Source organism: Geotrypetes seraphini, chromosome 3, assembly GCF_902459505.1.
Source record: "Geotrypetes seraphini chromosome 3, aGeoSer1.1, whole genome shotgun sequence".
In the NCBI taxonomy this organism is placed as follows: domain Eukaryota; kingdom Metazoa; phylum Chordata; class Amphibia; order Gymnophiona; family Dermophiidae; genus Geotrypetes; species Geotrypetes seraphini.
Window position 1 is genome coordinate 52,333,359 of NC_047086.1, and position 24,623 is coordinate 52,357,981.

Sequence of the window (24,623 nt, forward strand, 5' to 3'; positions counted from 1 at the left end):
ATCACGATCACGGCAGAAGAGATTAGGCCTTTCTCCTGCTGCGATCGTTGCAGGGGGGGAGGGGAGGGGGGAATTCTGTTGGTTTTGACAGAAGCCGGTTACAGAATCCAGCTTTTAGGCGAAGGACTGGCCCCTCCTTCGCCTAAAAGGTCTGGGTTTGGGTGTTTGGGACTTGTGCGATTTTTTGATCAGGAATGTGGTGTAGGGATAAACGTAGTGGGAGTGTAAGCCAGTAAATTGCTGAACGTGCAGGTAGGCCATTCTCAAAAAAAACCCCTCAATTTGGATGGGTTTTTTTGAGAATGGACATTTCCCTGCTGCCAACTTCAGTGTCTACTCACTTAGGCCAAAAGGAGACTTAGACTTTTTTTTGATTATGTCCCTCCACATGCTAAAACGCTATAAACTAACATTAGTCATAACTTTAAAAAAGTTTACGTGACTGAAAAAAACTAATCGCAAACACTGATCACCTTGTTATCAATATGTTAATAAATATATCAAATGGTCAAATAACCGGTGACTCTAGCCTTCAAAGTGAACGCTCAGATCCATAACTGTCGGAAAAAGTATGGCAGCAACAACTTAACAGTATTTTAAGCATATACCCAGAGCAGTTATAGAGCCCTCCCCCCAAGTATCCATCATATGTGTCACTACAGGGTGGTAGGGGAAGCTACATATCTTTATAGATCTAACTTATCTGTAGAAATTTGTATGCTGGTATAATATTAATAAGGGTTTTGGAGACATTATAGAGTGGGGTTATAACATTTGGTCTGGGATTTCAGTGAGGTAAATTTCAGCATTGCTTGTTTCCTCTTTTTCATATATTTTTACCTCTTTTTTTACTGATGCATCTATTTGATAGGGCTATAATGGTCCCTGATAGGGCTATATTGATGAGAACTCTTGAGGAAATGTTCTAGTGATAGCGATAATTGTATTAAGCTGGATATAAGGGGGGGGCCCATAACCCAATATGTGATACCCCTTTCCTGGGAAACCTGAAAGACACTAATATATATATATATATATTTTATTTTTTTTTTTTTTTGGGGGGGGTGGGGGTCAGTTGGAATTCAGAGATTTGGAGGTCCATTAGAAATAAGGGCAATTTTTCTGTTTTGCAGGGAGGGGGTTGGGAGGGTTAACAGGATTAGAAGATCAGGGGAATGAAGGTAATAACACTATTAGCTTTTCCCCCTGATTCAACTGCTATAGAAGGGCAATTTAACTCTTCTATACCTTCTCAAATCTGATGGAAAATGTCTTGTGATTTGCTTACCTTAAAATCTTCTGTGCATTTCTCTGCAATGGAGTGGAATAGCTAATAATTTTGTTACTATTCATACTATGCTGCATGCCTATGTCTACTATGCAAGTTATCTTCAGCACTCTTTCTGCATCATGCATCCAGTAATATTTGTGCAGACTTCTTGTTAATCACTTACTTCTGTCCATGGTAACTTTCTGTATCATAATTGCATATAAGAAAATGTAAAATAATTTAATATACAGTATATGTGTGCTCAGTGCACCATCTGTGCAGACATTTCTTGCTAGACCAAACAGAAAGGGAACCATCACAGTATCGCACCATTCCCAATTTAAACAGAACCACAGATCAAACAGAATTGTTCTTAAAAATGAACTTATCTGTTCCAAGAAAGTTGATATATCCACTCCAGTCTGTGATAAGATCTCACATACTTCAAAGTCTGGCTCCAAAATGACAGCAACGTGAAAGTGAAGCTTAAATTTTTTCAAGTAAAAAAAATCCTGTGTAACGTCTTTCTTTAACAAACTCCTCTCCCTCCATATGTAATTATAATTTAATTTTTTTTTTCCACAAAATTTGTACTTTTTATATATAGACACGTTAAATTTTTGTGCACTTGGTTAAGAGAAAATTCCCCTATATTATACATTTTTGTTAACTTTCTGTATCAGCCACAATGTTAACTCAAAAAATGCATTTCTGAAGTCACGTGGATCTCTTGTTGAGATCATGCTGTAATCTCATTGAAACTCACCATGTTTCCAGCATTGTTTTCACAATCACACAACAATGTTTTTCTTGAATGAACTGTTAATTCCAGAATTAAGATGACAGCACTTAGGGCTCCTTTTACTAAGGTGTGCTAGCGTTTTTAGCGCACACTGGATATTACCGTGCGCTAAGCAGCTAGAACTAACGTCTAGTGCGCGCGTTAATGCCCTAACGCACCTTAGTAAACGGAGCCCTTAGTCATATAGGCCCAGATTCTAGAAAAGATGCCTAAAGTTAAGCGCCTAGATTGGTGCAGCTAGCCGATCTAGACACCTAACTTTGGGAACCTTTTGCTAAGGTGCGGTAGCTGATTTAGCGCGTGCTAAACGCTAACGCGTGCCAAGGAGATAATGGATGCGTTAGCATTTAGTGTGCGCTAATTCGGCTACCATATCTTAGTAAAAGGACTCCTTTAATTAATTAGCTTAGGTTCAAACAATTTTTATTGATGCAAACACAGCAAATACAACACCAGCGCACCCCAAAGGTGCACAGTACAAATAATAATGCATCATATACAATAATAGAACAAGCATATACAATAAAAGAGTAACATCAACCAAACTCCCTCCCCTTCCTTCTCTTCATAGGGCAAGTGAGATTAATGAGGGTGGAAAGATACTCCAAAGCCCTGTATTCTTATGAATCCCAAAAATGTCACACCATCCCTTCCCCCAACCTGAACCACTTATCCTATCTTTGACTAATTGCCATAACCTTCAATACACCCCATTTCCCCTCTTCAAACCCCCCCTCTCCTCCCCCCCCAAAGATACTCTCGACCCCACCCCACCAGTACTCACCATTACTCTTAATTAGCTTAATCAGCACCAATTACAAGCTTAATTGGCTTAAATTAAAATTTATTGGGTGGTTGGCACCTAATTCTGTAGGCGCCTACCACTTTCAGCTGGGCATCTAGACCAAGGTGCCCCCAGAAAGTGGGTGTGGTTAAGGGCGCATCATGGGTGTGTTGTGTTTTGTGTGAAATTGGACTTAAGCGTTGGTATTTAGGCCAAGAAATGTTTGGCATTAATGGGGGCAACTAAGGTTTTGACGCTTAATGGCGCCCAAGTCCAATTTAGGCGCTGCTAGGCAGATTCCACAACTTGTTATCTACCTCTTGACTGACATGCACTAGGCACCGCGTTCCTCGGTGCATATGCATACTACCTAATTGTATTTATGGCTGTAAAAACTGCATGCAGAAATCTGAGTGCATGCCCAATTTCTGCACACAATTTAACTGAATAACAAAATGATTAGCGCTGATAATTGGGTGCTAAGAATCAATCATTGGTGTTATTTAGCATCAATTAAAATTTACACACACATTTTTAGGCACCAGTCTCCATGCATAAATTTTGTGTGTGAATCTGAAAAATAGGTATGGACATGGGTGGGGCATGGGCAGATCAGGGGCATTCCTGGAATTTATGTGCAGTTTTATAGTATGGGGAAAGAGGAGAGTGTGGCACAGTGGTTAAAGCTACAGCCACAGCACCCTAAGGTTGTGGGTTCACACTCACGCTGCTCCTTGTGACCATGGGCAATCACTTATTTATTTATTTAATAAATTTTAAAAATTTATATATTATTTGAACCAGGAGTGTCGAACCTGCAGCCCGAGGGCCACACGCGGCCCCGTGAAGTCTTTTGTGCAGCCCCGGTCGAGGGCAATGCAGTGTTTTCCTCTGCCGCCCCCGGGTGTTTACCGTCTTGCCGGCTCCCTCCTCTGTCTTGCTGCAGCGTTTGTGCGGCCCCAGAAACATTTTTTTCGGCCAATGCGGCCCAGGGAAGCCAAAAGGTTGGACATCTCTGATTTAAACCTAAACAGTTTACATATTATTACATACATAATTCAGTAAGACAAATAAAATCAAACAAACGTTAACATATAATCATTGGAAAATCACGTAAAGTATCCATCAAAAGAACAAACACAAAGGGCTCCATTTACTAAGCTGCAATAGCGTTTTTGGCGCACGTAGGATTTTAGCGCACGCTAAACCCGCGCTATGCATACATAATTCAATAAGACAAATAAAATCAAACAAACATTAACATATAATCATCGGAAAATCACGTAAAGTATCCAGTCACTGGTTACTTTTTAATGAAAGTAATATGTTAAGTTACTGTGAAAATAATATATTATTTTTAGCTACTTTTTTAATCCTTGGACATAAACAGTTGTTTGAACATTACATAAAATTAATTCTAGCAATTAGAATTCCAGCCATTATCAAACCCCCCCTCCCCCAACTAAACATAAAGTACCCGATTCTATATAGATTGTCTAAAAAATTGGCACCAACTAGTGCAGCGCTAAGCATGATTCTATAAAAGGTGTGGAGGGGCATAATTTTAAAAAACCGTCTAAGTCCCCTTTTAGCCTAAGGCCCTAAACGTTGAAAGTAGAAGCAGGGAAAATGTCCATTATCAAAAAAAACGTCCAAAAGAAGGTTTTTTAAAATTTTTATAATGGCTTGCCTCTACGTTTATCTGTTTAAACGCCCAGACCACCACTATGTCTACACTAACAACATGTAATCAACCAAAAAAAGCCTAAGTCCCAAACACCCAACACAAGAGCTTTTAGGCGAAGGAGGAGCCAGTCCTTCACCTAAAAGCTGGATTCTGTAACTGGTGTCTATCAAAAACAACATCGGTTACAGAATCCACCCCCTCTCCCGTCAACGATCTGGGCAGGAGGGAGCCTAAGCCCTCCTGACCCGTTGAGCCGCGACCCCCCCCGACATCGGGGTAGGAAGGAGCCCAAGCCCTCCTGCCCCGTCGAGCCGTGACTCCACCCTTCAACATCGGGGCAGGAGGGAACCCAAGCCCTCCTGCCCCGTCGAGCTGTGACCCTCCTGAAAACATCGGGGCCAGAGGGAGCCCAAGCCATCCTGCCCCAGCGAGCCGCGCCCCGTCCTTCAACTTTGGGGCAGGAGGGAGCCCAAGCCCTCCTGGCCCGGCAACCCCCACCCTGCCGACTACGATCTGGGTATGAGGGAGCCCAAGCCCTCCTGCCCAGGTGACCCCCCTACCCCCACCCCCACTAAGATCTGGGCAGGAGGGATCCCAGGCCCTCCTGCCCTCGGCGCCCCTCCCATGATCGCCCCCTGAACCCCCGATCGGCCCCCCCACCCACTGACCCCGCAACCCCCTGCCGACCCCTCGACCCCCCACCCCCAACCCCCTCCCCGTAAATACGTTGGCCAGATGGATGGGTCCCAAGCCTGTCCATCTGGCAGGCCCACCATCCGTTGAATGGCGGACCTTAGGGCCTGATTGGCCCAGACGCCTCAAACCCCGTCCACAGGTGGGGCCTGAGGCGCCTGGGCCAACCGGAATCGGCCTAGTAGCATGCATATTCAATGGGGAAATCCTGACTGGATTGTGGCCCTTGAGGACTGACATTTGACACCCCTGTCCTAAGTGGTTTACATTCAGGTACTTTATCATATTTCCCTATCGGTCCCGGTGGGCTCAAACTCAATCCCCTCATTGCCCCAGGTACACTAGATAAAGTGACTCACCAAGGGTCACAAGGAGAAGTGAGGGATTTGAACCCACAGCCTCAGAGTGCTGAGTCTGTAGTTCTAACCGCTGTTCCACACACTCCCAAATGGGCTTGATTTGGACATTTTGAACATGGATGTTTTGTATTCAGAAATGGGCAAAAACTGTAGACATGCTAAATGCCAAGACATCGAAATAGGTGATTTTCAAATAAAAAAAAATTTGGACATCTAGCGGTTTCGAAAATGGATATTTCCCCATCCTAACTTTTGGATGTGTTGTGGGAAATGTCCAAAAATGGACTTAGACGCACTATCAAAAATGTCCTTCTATATTGTCACCAATTGATTGACATCAACACTGTGGCATCATTGGATTTTGAAAGACACATACAGGACAATTCTACAAACAGATGGCTAAGAGCACACATCTTTTTACCTGTCTTTGGTACCAATAACCATCAGTGTACATACAGTGGTGTGCAAAAGTCCTGCATCACATGGTGAATTTCAAGTATTTAGTCATTTGAGACTCAGTTAACATAATCTAATCTACTAATTGAACATAATTTTGTCTGAAAAGTATAATTCCATGTAATTTCATGAAATTTCTGGTAATTTCTTGATAACTGGTAATTCCTTGATGACTATTCAGTTACATCAGATTGATCAGAATGATTTTGATAACAGGCATAAGAGTTTGGTTAATTTCGATTCAGTTTTCACACAATCAGCAGTGTTGCATTTGCACAAATCAGAAGTGATATTTTTGCAGCCAGTCTGCATTAAGCTTCACTACATGGTGGGAAGTCTAAATTTTGGGGATTTCTGCAGCTGGTATCATTCAAAATGATTGACCAGTGACACTAATATCAATGAAGTTCAAATTTCAGTTTTTGTCAGAGAAAAAACAGGTTTGAATAGTGGTTCTTGGTGAAAAGGGGTATTCCTGCAGGCAGATTGCACAGAGGGTAGAATGCAATCAAAGTACAGTGATCAGTGTTTCAGAAGAAGAAGGAGACAGGAGGAACACAGGATAAACAGCGTTCAAGTTGACCAAGAAAGACGAGTTACAGACAAGATTGAGTGTTGAGATGCACATCTCTTGGCAATAGGAAGCTGACGTGACTAGTTTCCAAGTTTCCAAGTTTATTAGTTTTTAATATCCCGACCATCAAACAATTGTCTGGCCGGTTAACAATAAAATTAATAAAGAGTTTAGATGTAGTAGAATGTGCATAAAGATGTCTAAAATTGAACATAAATGACAAGGACTTGACATACTGGAGTGTGAGGGCAATGGGGAAGGAAAGGGAAAAAGTTACATTGTATAGATGAGATGGAAGGAGTGGGGGGGGGGGATTGAACGAAGGGAAGGGGGAGCATTAAAACGATGGATGCTTGCCTGATGAAAGAGAAGAAAAAAAAATTTAAAAAAAAAAAAAATAAATAAAATTTAGGTTTGATTAAATGCGTCCCGAAATAAGAAAGTCTTTAGATTCAAGTTTATTAAAATTTTGATTAATCGCCTATTATGATATCTAGGCGATATACATTAAAACAGGGATACTTGTAATTATTAATAATAAAAAAAACATTAAAATAATAATAATAACAGTTTATATACCGCAGTACCGTGAAGTTCTATGTGGTTTACAAAAGATTAAAAGAAGTTACAAATTGAATGAACTTAAAAGAGGTGAAGGAAAGTGGTTAATAGGTCAAGAGAACCTTATTGAGGAGAAAGAGATGTACGGGTCAGCTGTCTAGATATTTCAGGAACAGATATGTTTTTAGGCGTTTCCTGAATTCCTCATAAGTAGTGGGTAATAGCAATTGTTCTAGATCTTTACCCCATAATGCTGCCTGATGTGAGAGAAGGTGTTCATGGTGTTTTTTCAGTTTACATCCTCTAACTGGGGGGGAAACGAAGTTCGAGTGTGAGCTTCTCTTGTGTCTGTTGGCTGCGAAGGAGAAAAGGTCAGTTGTGTATTTAGGGGCTAGTCCGTATAGTACTTTAAAGCAGAGGCAAGCGAACTTAAACTTTACGCGTCTCCATCGGCAGCCAGTGCACGTGATCAAATTTCTTTAGTCCGAAGATTAGTCTGACCGCTGCATTTTGCATTAATTGTAAACGTCGCATATTCTTTTGAGAAATTCCTAAATAGGTGATGTTACAGTAATCAAGTTGACTTAGTACGAGGGATTGTACCAGGATTCTGAATGCTGGCGTATCATAATAGGATTTGATGGATCTAAGTTTCCAGAGAGTGAAAAACCCCTTTCTGATTAAGAAGTCCACCTGGTCTTTCCTGGTTAGGGATTGATCCAGAGTTATACCCAGTATCTTCATGGTAGACTGAATAGGGTAATTAAGTTTATTGATGCATAGTGGTGTTTTGGTGTCAAGCGGATGTGATGAAGCAACGAAAAATAACTATCATGGACAATAACAGACGCAATGCAAAACAAAGTGGGAGGAAATAGAACTATAAGAAAAACAAACATAAAAAATAAAAACAATAGGAAGGGGGGAAATTGTTTGAGCTGTTAACCAGAGAATGGATAAGAGCTGGAAAACTGGAGAGGCTGAAAAAAGCCTAAAATTTAAAGGCAACTTTTCAGTGTCCCTTTGAATTTGTCTAGGTTTTTTCCCACCCTTAGTTGGACAGGTAAAGAATTCTATATAAGAGGAATATAAGATTTAATATTATATGAAGTAAACAAGTGAATTGTATGAATATTGAATGATTATTGTTTACTTGTTATGAGATATGAAAATGAATAAAGAATTGGAAAAAAAAAAAGAATATGGTTGTGCGATGAGTGTTGATGATCTTTAGGGAGGATATGAACAGTAAGTTTTGTGTAGCGGATCTAAGTGATCTGGATGGTAGATGTGGAATGAGAATTTTGTCAATAAAATTAGCTGTCTGCTTGTCCTCCTTTTCTGATAGAGTGGCAGGACAAGTGCTCAGCCGTGGTTAATATAAGCACAGTGAGGCAAAGGTACCTGGAATTTGGTTCGAGAGGGTGTAAAGCTAGGAAAAAAAAACACTACTTATGCAGCAAAGAAAGCGAAGAATGGCCTGGCCTGTGCAATACGGCAAATGGACAAAGGAAATGTGGGAGAAGGTGTTATTTAGTGATGAGAGACAGAGTACTTTCTACATCTTAGGTGATCAGTACATATGTAAACAGATATCCAGGAGAAAAATTCAAGCCTGAATGCCTTAACCTGTCAGTTACGCATCCTACAAAGGTCATGGTATGGGGATGTATGGCGGCAAGTGGTGTTGGTCGGCTTCACATTGTAGAGGGCATGGTGAATGCAGTGAAATACATTGAAATCCTGCAGAAATGCATGTTCCCTTCAGCATAGAACTTATTTCTTTGTGATTACTTCTTTCAAGATAATAATGCACCATGTCATTGAGCAAAAACTGTACTCGAATGGATGAGAAAGAAGGGAGTGAAGGCAATTAATTGGCCTGCTCAGTCACCAGATCTCAATCCAGTTGAGAACCTGTGGCACAGGCTGTCACTGGCAATATAAAAAAAAAAAAAAAACAGCCAACAACAAAGCAAGAGCTGATTGTGTCACTGAATGAAGCTTAAATGCAATTGAGAAAACTGACTCAAGTCAATTAAACCTACAGGAGAAGGACTCATAAACACCGTAACGCTGCTCAGAGACTTGTAACTCTAAAGAGAGGGAGGAAACCCTCTCTTGGAACAAGAGTATTTCTTTCAAATCATCGCATAGTATTTAGTAAAAACGAGTCCAACTCTTGAGGGTATGCAAGGCTTGAAAAATATATTCAATGCTTAGATGAAGTATTTCACAAAATATTCTTTAAAAGTCCAAAATAATGGCGATTGCATTCAGGAAATGCTAAAGATAGTACTTAGCTTATATGCACATCAACTTTCCAGGGTCCCGACGTGGCCCCGTTTCGGCGACTGCTTCAGGAGACCCCGCCAACCGAAAGTGAATAGATTTTCTCAAAAATCACACTAAGTGTAAGTGCTTCAATTGTAAGCTGAAATGCAACAACACAAAGAAAATAGTAACATACACTAGATACAGGCGCTGGGACTCAAAAAGCTACTGTAACTGTGCAAGTCTCTGAGCAGCGTTACGGTGTTTATGAGTCCTTCTCCTGTAGGTTTAATTGACTTGAGTCAGTTTTCTCAATTGCATTTCAGCTACTTTCTGACTCTTAATTGCTACATTGTCCCTGTTTATTGGAAACTGAATGAAGCTTGGAATAGGATTATCACCCACAAGCATCTGGTGAAGCTAGCCACTCTATGCTCGAAAGGCGTCAGCTTGTCAGCAAGAGCAAAGGCTGGCCAATCAAATATGGAAAGCCTTAGACAGGACAAAACAGCCCTCTTCAGGACTAAATACAGAAAAAAAAAAAAGTAATATCATACAGCCATATGAGCACAATACATTATCATTACCAATGTTCAACAAAATTTCCCTGGACTGAAAATGTATTTAAATTTATTATTAGCGCAAACCTGCTTTGATGTGCCAAAATGTGATCATTTATACTAGGCCAATGGCTGGAGTAAGTAGGCATGCCTAAGTGTGCCAATCAATGCGTGCAACTGATAGTATTCTATAGGTTGTGCTCAATGTTTAGTGACATGTCCATGGCCCACCCATGCTCTGCCCATATATACACCCCCTTGCAGTTTTCACCCTATAGCACTTTAGGAACTACCTTACAAAAGAGCACCTGTTGTGTATATAGTAGTGTGCAAAAGTCCTGCATCACTTGACTTGGTTGATGCATTTTAAGCTATGCAACCATTTGTTATGTATTATCTTATTTAATTTTCCATTCTACTATCATATATTGAGTTACTGTACATGTATGCTTGATAACGCTCTCCTATCTTAATTCAAAAAACCAAATTTGCCAGCAATTCAACACAAAACTTATATCAAAAGAACTTGTTTCAAAAATATATAAATCCAGGAGAAACCTATCTTTCAAAGGTTTAGTCCACTTGCCAGCACCATATGAGAAGATTTACAAGCTGGTACAATTGCGCACCTGCCTGCTACGTTAAAGTAGCAGGCAGGTATAAACTTGTAATAATTTCTATTCCGCCTGTGCCTTGCGGTTCTAAGCGGATTACAAATTAGAAGATATCTGGACATTTCCAGGAGAATTACAAAACAAAGAAGCAAGTATGATATGAGTTTTGTGTTGAATTGCAGGCAAATTTGTTTTTTTTAAAATTAAGATAGGAGAGCTAAAGTGGATTTTTTTTGACTAAGGATGTGCCCCCTACTTCAAACAAAATTAATTTGAAGGTAGGCTAGTCCAGTGATTCCCAACCCTGTCCTGGAGGAACACCAGGCCAATTGGGTTTTCAGGCTAGCCCTAATGAATATGCATGAGAGAGATTTGCATATGATGGAAGTGATAGGCATGCAAATTTGCTTCATGCATATTCATTAGGGCTAGCCTGAAAACCCAATTGGCCTGGTGTTCCTCCAGGACAGGGTTGGGAACCACTGGGCTAGTCCCTTTGGATACACATTTTATCCTGAGTGACACTGAGGTCTTTTCTCCACTTATGGAATTGATTATAGTTCAGTCCCTGCATTAGCTATTACGTGCTTTTTTGGATGGTTTTTTTTTTAGAGTATAGTTATGTCATCTGTGTGCCATGATGCCATTACAGAACATGAAATAATTTGGCATTATCAAGCTCTCTAGGACTACTGTAAATGCATGGGGAAAAAATGCAGCAAATTAGCAGGTTAATTACAGTATTCTATCATTTATTTACATATGTGGAAGCCAAGCATCTGCTCCTCTCCAGTGAATGCCAGCTTGCATTTACACACCAAGACATTTGTGTGCGCATGTTATAGAATATCGCTGGAGTGCTCTGCTAGCACTTAATCCCATGTGTACCTTCACCTGCCTATGCGCCAGTATTCTATAAATTTAAGTACACATATGCGGAAAAATTCTATAAGTGGCACCTAAGTTAATTGATAAACACCATTAGAAATGGCGAAAAACCCTGATATTCAAGTGCCTACCAGCACCTAAATAAAAGGCGCCAGAATCATGCCTACACATAGGCGCTTTATAGCCCCTAACATCACTATGGGCATGACGTTAGATGCCAGAAAGTGCCTATGTAGGCACGATTCATGACATAGATAGGTTCTGGAAATGTAGGCCCTGAAAACTCTGACCCCCATTTCCAATGCCTATCGTGCCCGGAGGCACGATTCTGTATACGCGCAGTCACGTAATTCATATGCGATCGGCAGCTGCTTCTTGGATTTACAGAATATGGCCACTGGTGCTTAAATTTAAATGTGCCCTGTTAAAGAATGAGGGGACAGTAGCTCAACTCTAAGGGGCACTTTTTACTATGCAGCGTTAAAAAAGTCGCCTGTGCTATCCCCTGCGCAGGTCTTTTCCACATGCTAAGGCCACGTTTAAGGCTGCCAGGAAATGACAGTTTTTTTGTATTTTGGCATAAATGGCCACACGCTAATTTTCCCATTGGTTCACGGTCATTAGCACATGGGCACTTAGAAACATAGAAGATGACGGCAGAAAAGGGCCATAGCCCATCAAGTCTGCCCACTCTCATGACCCACCCCCTTGATTTTACTGACCCACCCCCCTTTACATCCTTAGAGATCCTACGTGAATATCCCATTTACTTTTAAACTCTGACACGCTGTTGGCCTCAATCACCTGCAGTGGGAGTTCGTTCCAACGTTCGACCATCCGTTCTGTGAAGAAATACTTTCTGGAATCACTATGAAATTTCCCTCCCCTGATTTTCAGCGGATGCCCTCTGGTGGACGAGGGTCCTATAGGACAGAAGATATCCTCTTCCACCTCGATCTTGCCTGTGATATATTTAAACGTCTCAATCATGTCTCCTCTCTCTCTTCGTTCCTCGAGTGAGTACAGCTGCAGTTTATTCAGCCTTACTTCATACGGGAGATCCTTGAGCCCCAAGACCATTCTGGTGGCCATTCGCTGAACCGGCATCTCTTTTGCAGACAGGAAGGGCTCATGTGCTAACCATGCGCTAATCAATTAGCATGCCGCAATGTAGCTGCACTAACTGATCAATGCAGAACACACCTACTCTCCACTCAAGACCTACCCCAGGTATTAAAAAAATAAAAAAATACTTTTTAGCATGTGTATAGTGTGCGAATATCCAATAACTATTGTAGGATACCTGAACACATTCCAGGGTAGTGCATTTTAACTTGCTGCAAGGACCCCTAAGTTTTTGCAAAACAGAGCACCAGTTAAAGGCATATCTGAATACCCCATTTCTACATAACCAAAGCAGTGCTTTACCATTCCATGCCGACCATGAGAAACCTCTTTGCGGTCATCTCAGAAATTGCCATTACATCCCACAGAAAGCAATCTGTTGATTTCTAGTGAACAGAATGCTACAGAAAGAGAGAACTCTGACAGATATGGCACTCTGAAATAGTTGGCTTGAAGAATTTATCCAGAACTACAAAGCACTATCTGTTATACATAAGGAAATACTAACAACAATTATTTACATCATCTTTCAACACTTGTTCTGGTGCTTTACTGCAAGTTATACTCCAGTTTTCTTCATGCCCCTATTTGGGCGCAGTTCAGAAACTGGTTTTCCCTTACAGGACCAGCAGAAGATTTAATGATGTCATGGAGAGAACTAAAAGTTATTGGCATATAAAACTTGCAAATATGATATTATCCCAAGATTTTTACCACATATATAATATGCAACATTGCCATTCCAGCTCTGGCCATAAGGGGTGATTTCCGCTGAAAAAATACGGTATTCTCTCAAAAGGTATTAGGAAGTAGGAGTGCTTAACATCCTTGGTTGAATTTTCAGTGGATTGCAGCAAGTATTATTAAACCTGGTATCTGATGAGATTTAAGCAGTTAGGGCCTGATTCTATAAAAGGTGCCTAACTCATAGGCGCCGTTGAGCACAATTGTCAATCATCCAGTAGGTGCCATTTATAGAATCATGCCTAGCGGTACTTAAGCAGTCTTAGGCACTAGTAGGCATTGAAACCCTAGGTGCACTCCCATTTAGGCCAGGGATTTAGGTCAGGCTTTTCTTGGCCTAAATGAGTGCGCCTAAGCTCAAACTCTACCCAGAATCTGCTCCTAACACCACCCACTTTTTGGTAGGCGCCTCGGGGTAGATACCTACCTTGAAGTGGTAGGTGACTACCAAGTTAGTCGCCTACCAGATACATAATTTTATTGTTTTTAATCATCTATTAATAGCACTTTCAAAGATCAGCGTCGATTAACCCTAATTGAATAATTAAGGCCTCTGTTTATCAAGCTGTGCTAGGTTTTTTTATTGCGGGTTGCTGCGGTACAAGCTCCGACGCTCATAGGAATTCTATAAGCATCGGAACTTTTACCGCAGTGGTCTGCGATAAAAAACCCTAATATAGCTTGATAGAAGGGGGCCTAAATTAGGTGCCTAGATCAGATAGGCATGCTGATCTAGGTACCTAACTTTAGGTTTATTTTATAGAGTCAGGACTGTAGTGCCATTGTGGACCAAATAAGTCTTTTAAAAAATATATATTTGCCTCTTTATATGTGGTCTAGGATTATACATTTAATAGTTTTGTCTAGGGTCTGGCAGGAAAATTACATGAAGATTGGCAAAATTGAGCAAGCCTAACCTATGTGTAGAAGAATATTTAAACAACCAGCGCTTCTGGATGTACAAATAAAGAAAGCACCACGGCTGGCATTTTACTTTATCCTACAGCTATAACTGCTGAAAATCTGGCCTGCTGTAAAATAATACATGCTTTTCTGGAAGATTATTTCAACAAAGCACATCTTCCAATGGGTTATGAGACAATCAGAGAGGTATATGACATATTCTAGACATGTTTACCATCAATCTGCTAATATATCATGTTTTTATTGTAACCTGCTTAGAAATGAGCACCAACTTCTTTAAAAGCTGAGGCTAACAATACATAGACCAAATTACTGTCATATTTAAAAAATAATATCTGGCCGTCGTTCATACTATACATTCAAGACCTCTCCCCTCTTTTCTGAACTAAAGACGTGTTTCATGCTACTGCCTTTACCTTGGGATATTGCTCACGCTCATATTCTTGACTAGAGCCAGACCCTGCCATCTGCTTATAACGATGCACTTTCATTTTCATCTGTCTCGTCCGCTCTTCCACCAACAAGTTTGCTGTAAAAACATAAAATAGAAGCTCATGAAAAGAGGTGAAACTATTCTTGGGAAAAGCATTGTTCATTCTTGGTAAAGAGTGGAAACAATACGAAAGGACAAGATCATTGTGCTGTGCTGGATCCAAACCATACACCTGAGCATTGAATGTGTTGTTCAAGTCTGTAATTATCCTTCTCTCTGGCCTGACAACATGTAAAGGTATTTATGGCGATGAAAGCCACCAGAACAGGAGAACTGTTAAAACAACAAACTACTTCTAGAGACAATTCACTTTTTTAATATTTTTTGAATGGTCACTAAATAATGGAGCTATTAATTAAGTATGCTCACTCTTCTTGCTTTGACATTAAGAATGCCTTGTCTTACTACTACTACTCAATTCTATAATGCTACCAGATATATGCAGTGCTGTACACATTATACACTTCTCCCTTCATATTTGTGGAGGTTAGGGGCAGAGCCGGCCCGCGAATATGGAAAAATCAAAGATAACTTCTAGAGCCGACTCTGACCCACCCCCCACCACCCTCCTGCATCCCGTACCTCCCCCAGACCTTACCTAGTGGTCTAGCGGTGACGTGGGGCAGAAGCAATCTTCCTACGCTTCTGCCCCATGCAGAGCCGTCATCAAAAAATGGCTGCTGTAAGTTCCCGTGGTCACCATTTTTGATGAAGGCTCTGCACGGGGCAGTAGCGTAGGAATATCGCTCCTGCCCCGCCTCACTGTTAGACCACCAGGTAAGGTCTGGGGAGGTCCTGGACGCAGCATTTCTGCCTTAACAAACAAGGGGGAGGTCCTGGGCAAAAAATCGTGAATAACTGAATTTGCAGGTACTAAACCTGCGGATCTGGAGGGAAAAGTGTATGCAGGTACTTTCTGTCCCTAGTGGGCTTACAATCTAAGTTTTGTACCTGGGGCAATGGAGGGTTGAGTGACTTGCCCGGGGTCACAAGGAGCTAGAGTGGGAATTGAACCCAATTTCCCCAGGATCTCAGTCTGCTGCACTAACCATTAGGCTACTCCTCCACTCCACTTTCCAAATAGCCTATGGTTTTATGAGATTTTATTTTTGAACACTCCCAAAATGCATGGAAAAAAAGAATTCACATTTAAATTTAATTTTTGACAAAGAACTGTCTCCACACCTCCCATTTAAAAAAAGTTGTGCTCGTGTTACATACGCTCTAGTCTATATAATATGTGAAATTGGCATTCCCTAAGTTATGCACACATCACCAATGTGGGAATATGTGACACCAATTTAAAGATATCTATTTGGAGTGATGAGGGTTGCTGTCCCAAATCAATTGCTTATTTTGCCTTCAAAGCGCTCAGATCTTTCTGAGGTAAGAGAGTCAGCAAAGCTTTACAGAGCTAAGAAACTGAGGGCTCCTTTTATCAAGCCGCGCTAGCGGGGTTAACGCACGTGACTTTTCATCACGCATTAACCCCCGCACTGGCCTAAAATCTTCCGCCTGCTAAAGGCTAGCGCGGCCGGCTGTTTAGCGCACGGTATTACGCGCGTTAAACCGCTAGCGCGGCTTGATAAAAGGAGTCCCGAGTCTCTTCCCAAATCCTTGCAAAAAAATCTCTAATGAAATGGCTATGCTACTGTTTCTTGGCTTCTCGATTTATTGTAATATAGGGTTGTAACTGTGTGTAAGCACACATCTCTCCCAAACCAGATCTGACTCCTAAATGTGCCATAGGTAACAATGTCCTCCCATTAACTTCTCAAAAGTTTAAAATGCATCCATATGTTTAGAGATTTTCTCCATTAAATCCTCAGAATTTACTGGAAGCAAACAGAGTTCACACTGCAGAACCACACTAGCGAAAATAATGGAAAATGTGGTTTATTCCCAACTTCATCAGTTTCTACTGGATCACTGTATCTTGGATGATCATCAATATGTATTCAGAAAAAATCATAGTACGGAGACTTTGTTGGTATCTAGGTTTGATGAATTTAGAGTGGGTCTGGATGAGGGAAAACAATTCTTGGTGGTGTTTCTGGATATCTCAGCAGCATGCGATACGGTGGATCATACGATTTTGTTAAGCAGATTGAGGGGTTGTGGGATTCATGGATCGGTGGTGGCCTGGTTTGAGTCGTTTTTGAGGGGTGCTTATGGGTGAAAAACTGTCGAGCTGTAAGGAGGTCAAAATAGGGGTGCCGAAGGGATCTGCTCTTTCTGCGGCCTTGTTCAATCTGTATCTTGTTCTGTTGTGTAAACTGCTTTCGGACCTGGACGTATCATACCGACAGTAAGCTGATGACATCCAATTCATTTTCCCCATTGAAGGGAATTTTCATGGGGCTACATCACGCTTACAGTCGGAAGTGGTAGCGATTAACACTGGATGGACCATAACAGGCTGAATTTTTTAAGTATTCAGGAAACACAGGTGTTGTATGTTACAAGAACCCTGGGTGCTAATATTCCAGAGATAGTTGAGTTGCTGGGGAAGAAAGTATTGGTAAGGCGCAAGATGAAGTACCTTGGTGTGCTTTTGGATTCAGGACTCACTGAGAGGGCAGATGCTTTGCTGTAGTTTGGAAGTTGTATTTTCATCTTCGGTTAGTTAATGGATTGAGACCTTATCTAACGGCCACATTGTTTAGGATGGTGTTACAATTGATGGTTTTGTCCGTTTTTGATTATTGTAGCCTGGTGCTCTTAGGAGTACCAGAATCAGTTTTGGGGGCGCTTCAGGTGGCCCAAAATTCAGTGGTGCGCTCACTGTTTAAATTGGATAGACGTAAGCATTTAAGGTTGTATTGGATGAAGGTAAAGGATAAGATATGGTACAAGCTACTGGTGAATGTTTTTATGTGCTTACAGAAGTTGGCCCCTAAACACCTGGTCCAGAGCATCTTGCCGCATGAGCCGGCTCGACTGCTCCACTCAATTAAGCATTGTGATCTGTCTGTACCATCTGTGCGGGAGTTAAGGCTTTCCTCTTCCAGAAACAGTGTCTTTCACTGCATCGGCCCCTGGGAGTGGAACGGTCTTCCAGGATACATTCACCAGCAGCAAAATGTTCAGAGCTTTAGGAAACTGCTAAAAAGACATTTGTTCTGTAAAATGAAATATAGGGTCTAAGTTAGGCTGAGGGAGGAAGAGTGATGACTCTTGAGTGCTGGTCACGGAGGCGTTCGATGGTCTGGTTTATTTTATTTAGTTTATTAATGTCTGTCATTGAGGCACCTTGTATGACTTATGGAATTTTATATTTTGATGTATGTGTGGGTTTGATATGTAAGTGCGCAATTTGTTATAGTGTGTCCTTGAAGTGTTTTGTATTACAAATGTAAATGTTTTAATTTGTATATTAATATGTAACTTGCGCTGGATAAGGGCGGATGAGAAATAAACAAACAAAAAAACCACCAACTGGCATTAATTTAATGAATAAACAAATAAGAGAGAATCAGCAACACAAGTCAAACAATGCAGAATCAAAGAGAAGTGAGCCACAGATGGAAATGAAGGAGGAGACTTAGGCTGGAGGAAGCCAGTGGTGTAGCAAGGGTAGGAGATGCCCGGGGCAGTGGCACCCCCTGTGTCCCCCTCCATGCCACCATGTGCCCTCATCTCCCCCGCCCCTCCCCGCTATTCTCACGCTCTCCCTTCCTACCACCTAACCTCTTTAAATCTTCACCAGTGCGAGCAGCTTCTCTAGCCTGCTGCTCATGCTGGCTTTCTCTCTCACATCACTTCCTGGCCCCGCAACCCGGAAGTGATTTCAGAGGAAGCCAGGCCAGCACGAGCGCAAGTTAGAGTAGTTGCTCACGCTGGCAAAGATTTTAAAGAGGTAAGAGAGTGGGGAAGGGTGGGTGTGAGCGTAGCATGGGGGACTGAGAGGTGCCAGCGTCCCCACCAAGATGGCACCCAGGGCGGTCCGATCCCCTTACTTTTACTATATTGCACTGGAGGATGCAATATTTATTGAAGGATCCAGCAAGGCCTGTGTTTCAGAAATATGCCTGAGCCAGGTGTCATATGTAGTGTCAAAAAACGGAGCCTACCAGATTTTGTGAACTGGAGTTGTGATAAGCTTGAGATCTTATGAACAGAAATCCATTTGCTTTTGACCCTACGGGCTACTTTTACAAAGGTGCGCTAGCGTTTTTAGTGCATGCACAGGATTAGCGCGCGCTAGCTGAAAAATTACTGCCTGCTTAAAAGGAGGCGGTAGCGGCTAGTGCGCACTAAAACCACTAGCACACCTTTGTAAAAGGAGCCCTACATATGATCCCTGATGCAAGCACATTGGCAAAACAAGGGCTGTGGTGGGTCTTTCAATACATATTGCTTCCTTTGACCTAAGGCTCTGCCTTTCAGTTTCATCCAAATCCTGCTGATCTTTATTTCTGTAATAATTTAAGGAATATACTTCTAATTGCTACATATAATATGCCTTAAGCAGCAATGTCATACTTTTCTAAAAACTTCTTACTGCAAAACATACTCAATTTTGTTATATTAAAGAAATAAGAATACTGTTTTTCCCTTTACAATTTTTGTGTGTGTGCTTCATGTCTATTGTTGAAGTAAATTAATAGAAGTATCACAAAATTTCTCAGTCATGCTTATCTAACAGTATCAACAGTTCCAAACACTCAAATAGTATTAAAGTAGGAGATCTCATGTCCAGAATCTAGTTCCATCATTAAGCTTAGATAGGCATTCCAACAAGCAGAACAAATGAGTGAGAATCGACCTGTAAGTACAAGTGCAAGAAAGTAACAGGCCGCAAACTTAAGTGTATGTACACAAACGCAAGGAGCCTATGGAATAAAATGGGGGAATTGGAAGCTATAGCACCAAAAGATAACCTAGACATCATTAGCATCACGGAAACATGGTGGAACAAAGGCAACGTCTGGGACACTGTACTACTGGGACACTGTACTACTGGGATACAAGCTATACCACAGAGACAGAGTAGGACAAAAAGGTGGGGGTATTGCCCTATACATAAAAGAGGGAATTGAGTCTACCAGAGAAAACATGCCGGAAACGAACAATAAGGTAGAGTCTCTATGGGCCAAAATACCGGGAACAAAAGGAACAGATACGAAGGTCAACATCTAATACCAACCCCCAAGGCAATCCAAAGACTCTGGTGAAGAAATGACAGACGAGATTAAACACGAATGCAAGGGAGGCAACGCAGTTATCATGGGCGACTTCAATTATCCAAGGATAGATTGGAACCTAGGCAACTCCAGCTGCAGTAGACAGACCAAGTTCATGGATGTTGTAGGCGATTGCTTTCTGGAACAACTTGTCATGGAAAATACGAGAGGAAATGCAATTCTAGACTTAATTCTAAAAGGACTACGGGGACCAGCAAAAGGTATAGAAGTGGAAGAGACACTGGGAAACAATGATCACAACATGATCTACTTCATCCTAGACACAGGAACAAAAAATTGATCCAGAATGACAGCCATGGCACTGAACTTCTGAAAAGGGAACTATGAAGGGATGAGAGTCATGGTGAGGAAGATTAGGAAGAGGATAAGCACTGTAAATACGCTAGAGTACAGGTGTCAAAGTCGGTCCTCGAGGGCCACAATCCAGTCGGGTTTTCAGGATTTCACCAATGAATATGTATTGAAAGCAGTGCATGCAAATAGATCTCATGCATATTCATTGGGGAAATCCTGAAAACCCGACTGGATTGTGGCCCTCGAGGAGGGACTTTGACACCCCTGCGCTAGAGCAACCATCGTCTCTTTTTAAGGACACAGTCACAGAGGTGCAAAATTTATATATACCGCATATCAACAAGGGCTCCAAGAGGAAGAGGAACAAGGAACCGGCATGGCTCACTGTAACACTGAAGGAAGCAATAAGAAACAATAAGACTTCATTTAAGGAATGGAAAAGGACAAAAATGGAAGAAAACTGAAAAAAGCACAAACAACATCAAAGCAAGTGCCATAAGGCGGTAAGAGGGACCAAAAGAGACTACGAAGAAAAAATAGCCAAGGAAGCCAAAAACTTTAAGATGTTCTTTTGATATATTAAGGGGAAACGACCCATGAAGGAAGTGGTGGGGCCATTAGATGACCAGGGAATAAAGGGAGAACAAAAAGGAGGACAAAGCCATCGCCAACAAACTGAACACATTTTTTGCATCTGTATTTACCGAAGAGGATATATTCAATATACTGGAAGCCGACAGGCTATACACAGGAAATTAAGACAGGAAACTGACAGGGACGACGGTCAGTCTAGAAGAGGTATGCAGATTGATAAGCTTAAAAATGATAAATCCCTGGGACCGGGCAGCATCCACCTGAGGGTAATCAAAGAACTGAAAGGGGTTATAGCTGAACTGCTCCAACTAATAGCCAATCTGTCGATCAAATCAGGAAAGATTCTGGAAGACTGGAAAGTGGCGAATGTTATGCCGATCTTCAAGAAAGGTTCGAAGGGAGAAATGGGAAACCACAGACCAGTGAGTCTGACTTCGGTACTGGGAAAAATGGTAGAGGTGCAGATAAAGTACTGCATCATCATCACCTTGACGGACACAAACTGATGAGGACCAGCCAGCATGGATTCAGCAAAGGAAGATCTTGCTTGACAAACTTACTGCACTTCTTCGAAGGAGTAAATGGGCAGATAGACAAGGGTGACCCAGTCGACATCGTATATCTAGATTTTCAGAAGGCGTTCGACAAGGTTCCGCATGAATGTCTACTTCGAAAAATTGCGAGCCATGGAAACGAGGGTGATATACTCACATGGATTAAAAACTGGTTGGCGGATAGAAAACAGAGAGTGGGGGTGAATGGACAATACTCAGACTGGAAAAGCGTCATGAGTGGAGTGCCATTTGGTGCTTTGGCCTGTGCTCTTCAACATATTTATAAATGACCTAGATATTGCCACGATGAGTGAGGTGATTAAATATGCATAGAGTCATCTGCCTTGACCGCTTTGAAATATCCCTGGAATATGAATGATAATTAACATTTTCTCTGCCTTTCAGTGTGCTTTTTTGTTTTTAAAAAATCTTATTGTTGGTAGATCATTTTGACTTGGTCATTTTAACAATAGCTCGCAAGCCCAAAAAGTGTAGGCACCCCTGGTCCAAGGGCTTGCACTAATCAGTTAGTATGCAGCAATGTAGTTGTGTTAACTGATTAGCACAGAAATGTTTACTTTCTGCTCTCAGGATATGCTCCTTCCCAGAAAAATGGAAAAAATAGTTTTTAGCACATGATTTGCATGTGCACATTTGGAACTTATCGCGGGACACCTCAAAACACCCCACGGTAAATCCTTTTAAGCTGTACTGCAGCGTAGTAAAAAGAACTCTATTTCTTATACTAATTCATTTTGTATCTTTCTATCAAAAATCAAATAAAATATTTTTCAACATGGAGGTCATTGTTCACTGGCAATGGTACTATGACTTTCTATAGTTTCCCAACAAAATTATCCTTAAGACAATTCATCATTTTTGAATATGGACTCATCTATGAAGTTTTAATGAAGTTCTCTCGTCACAATGCTTCCCAATCCTCCTCTTCTTTAAAAATTAAAATGTGATTTCCTTCTTCCCCATTCAGAATATAAGCCTGATTTTCATTAGGGCATCTGGATGTTCATGTCTGGATGTTTAGAATTAGCAAGGTATTTTACAAATACAGTCAAACCTCGGTAAGATCTTCCGTCTTCTGCCTGCCTGCCTTGAGCAGGAATCTCGGCGAGAGGGAGAATTAGAAGTCCTTGAGCATGCGCAGATGCATGCTCAAGGCAGGCAGGCAGAAAGCCGGAAGATCTTCTAGGCACACGATCTGTGCCTGCGCTAGACAGGGGGGGGTGGGGTAAGTTTAAGTTGTTCGGGCGGGGGGGGCCAGATTGCGCGGGGGGGGGGGGGGTGCCGGTTGGAGTGAGGGGGCCTTTGCGAGCGGGAGGGGAGCGATGCCGGTTATCGGGGGGGGGGGGGGGTGGAACATATCAAAGCAAGTTTCCATTATTTTCTATAGGGAAACTCGCTTTCATAAACGAGCATTTTGGATTACGAGCATGCTCCTGGAACAGATTATGCTCGTAATCCAAGGTACGTACCACTGTAGCTTACTGAATGTGGAACCTTTTGTCAAAATCATACAGAACCAAGATAAACGTGTATTTGTGGCACACACAGGAGGAGCAACTATTATAGGATGAAACACATTTAAAACAGGAATAGCACCATTCAGAGTTTTGAATGTACAAATACAGTAAAAGCAAAACATTTCATTAAATTTTAACTTGATATACAAGCAATGTCTTGCAATACAAGTACATACAGTATACACACATCACAACTGAGCCGATGGTTCTTCTCTCTCTGACGCTGTAGGAGTGTACTGACTGTTCTAAATGAGCGAAGTCTTGCAATAAAAATACGTATAGTATTTTGTATTAAAGTTTTGGGGTTGTGGAATGAATCATCTGAGTTTCCATTATTTCCTATGGGGAAATTCGCTTTGATATACAAGTGCTTTGGATTCCAAGCATAGAAACATGACAGCAGATATAGGCCCATCTAGTCTGCCCATCCACAGTAACAATTACCTCTTTCTCTATCTGAGAGATCCCATGTGCTTATCCCAGGCCCTCTTGAATCCAGACACAGTCTCTGTTTCCACCACCCCTTCCGGGAGACTGTTCCGCGCAACTACCACCCTTTACGTAAAAAAGTATTTTCTCAGATTACTCCGGAGCCTATCACCTCTTAACTTCATCCTATGCCCTCTCATTGCAGTTTCCTTTCAAATGAAAGAGACTCAACTCATGCACATTTATATTACATAGGTATTTAAATGTCTCTATCATATCTCCCCTCTCCTGCCTTTCCTCCAAAGTATATAGATTGAGATCTTTAAGTCTGTCCCCATACGCCTATCACGAAGACCACACACCATTTTAGTAGCTTTCCTCTGGACCGACTCCATCCTTTTTATATCTTTTTGAAGGTGCAGCTTCCAGAATTGTACACAATATTCTAAATGAGGTCTCACCAGAGTCTTATACAGTGGCATCAATACCTCCTTTTTCCTACTGGTCATACCTCTCCCTATGCAACCTATCATTCTTCTAGCTTTCGCCGTCACCTTTTTAACCTGTTTGGCCACCTTAAGCTCATCACATACAATCACACCAAAGTCCCGCTCTTCCGTCGTGTACATAAGTTCTTCACCCCCTAAACCGGGGGTCCGCAACCCGCGGCTCTTTTTCACCTTTGCCGCGGCTCCGGTAGTGTGTCACGCGGGCCGGAGTCTTTCAGTGGCTGCGGCGCGCTCCTGAAGAATGGGAGGCGCAGAGGATGACGTGTGATAGAGGTCTGCACGGGAACAGGGATCACGGGGATCCCGCGGGTTCCCCCCCTGGCCCACGGGACTCCCACGGGGACGCCCCCTGGCCCACGGGACTCCCACAGGGATGCCCCCCTGACCCACGGGACTCCCACGGGGACGCCCCCTGGCCCACGGGACTCCCACGGGGATGAAAACAGTCTACCTAAATTCTGGCGATGCAGGCATGCAGCTTACTAGTCCGGCGTCGCAGCGGGAAATAGCCATGCTGAGCAGTGAGCTCAGCACGTACACAGATGAAAGCCTTGCTTGCTGATTGGTCCGGTGGCCCCGCCCCGTGCCGCCGGACCAATCAGCAAGCAAGGCTTTCATCTGTGTACGTGCTGAGCTCACTGCTCAGCATGACTATTTCCCGCCGCGACGCTGGACTTGTAAGCTGCATGC

The 24,623-nt window shown here is 42.1% G+C and overlaps 1 protein-coding gene across 17 annotated transcripts in view; it reads right to left on the reverse strand.

Annotated features, from left to right (window-relative positions):
• The window catches only part of RIMS1 (regulating synaptic membrane exocytosis 1), a 753,464-nt gene that overhangs the window by 155,145 nt on the left and 573,696 nt on the right, over positions 1–24,623 (reverse strand). For 13 of the 17 annotated variants that reach the window (XM_033935996.1, XM_033935980.1, XM_033935985.1 and 10 more), the window contains one exon: positions 14,732–14,844. The exons of the other annotated variants lie outside the window; for them this stretch is intronic. In XM_033935996.1, coding sequence (XP_033791887.1) covers positions 14,732–14,844 — 113 coding nt within the window. The remainder of the gene's footprint in view (positions 1–14,731; positions 14,845–24,623) is intronic. 17 annotated transcript variants of the gene reach the window in all.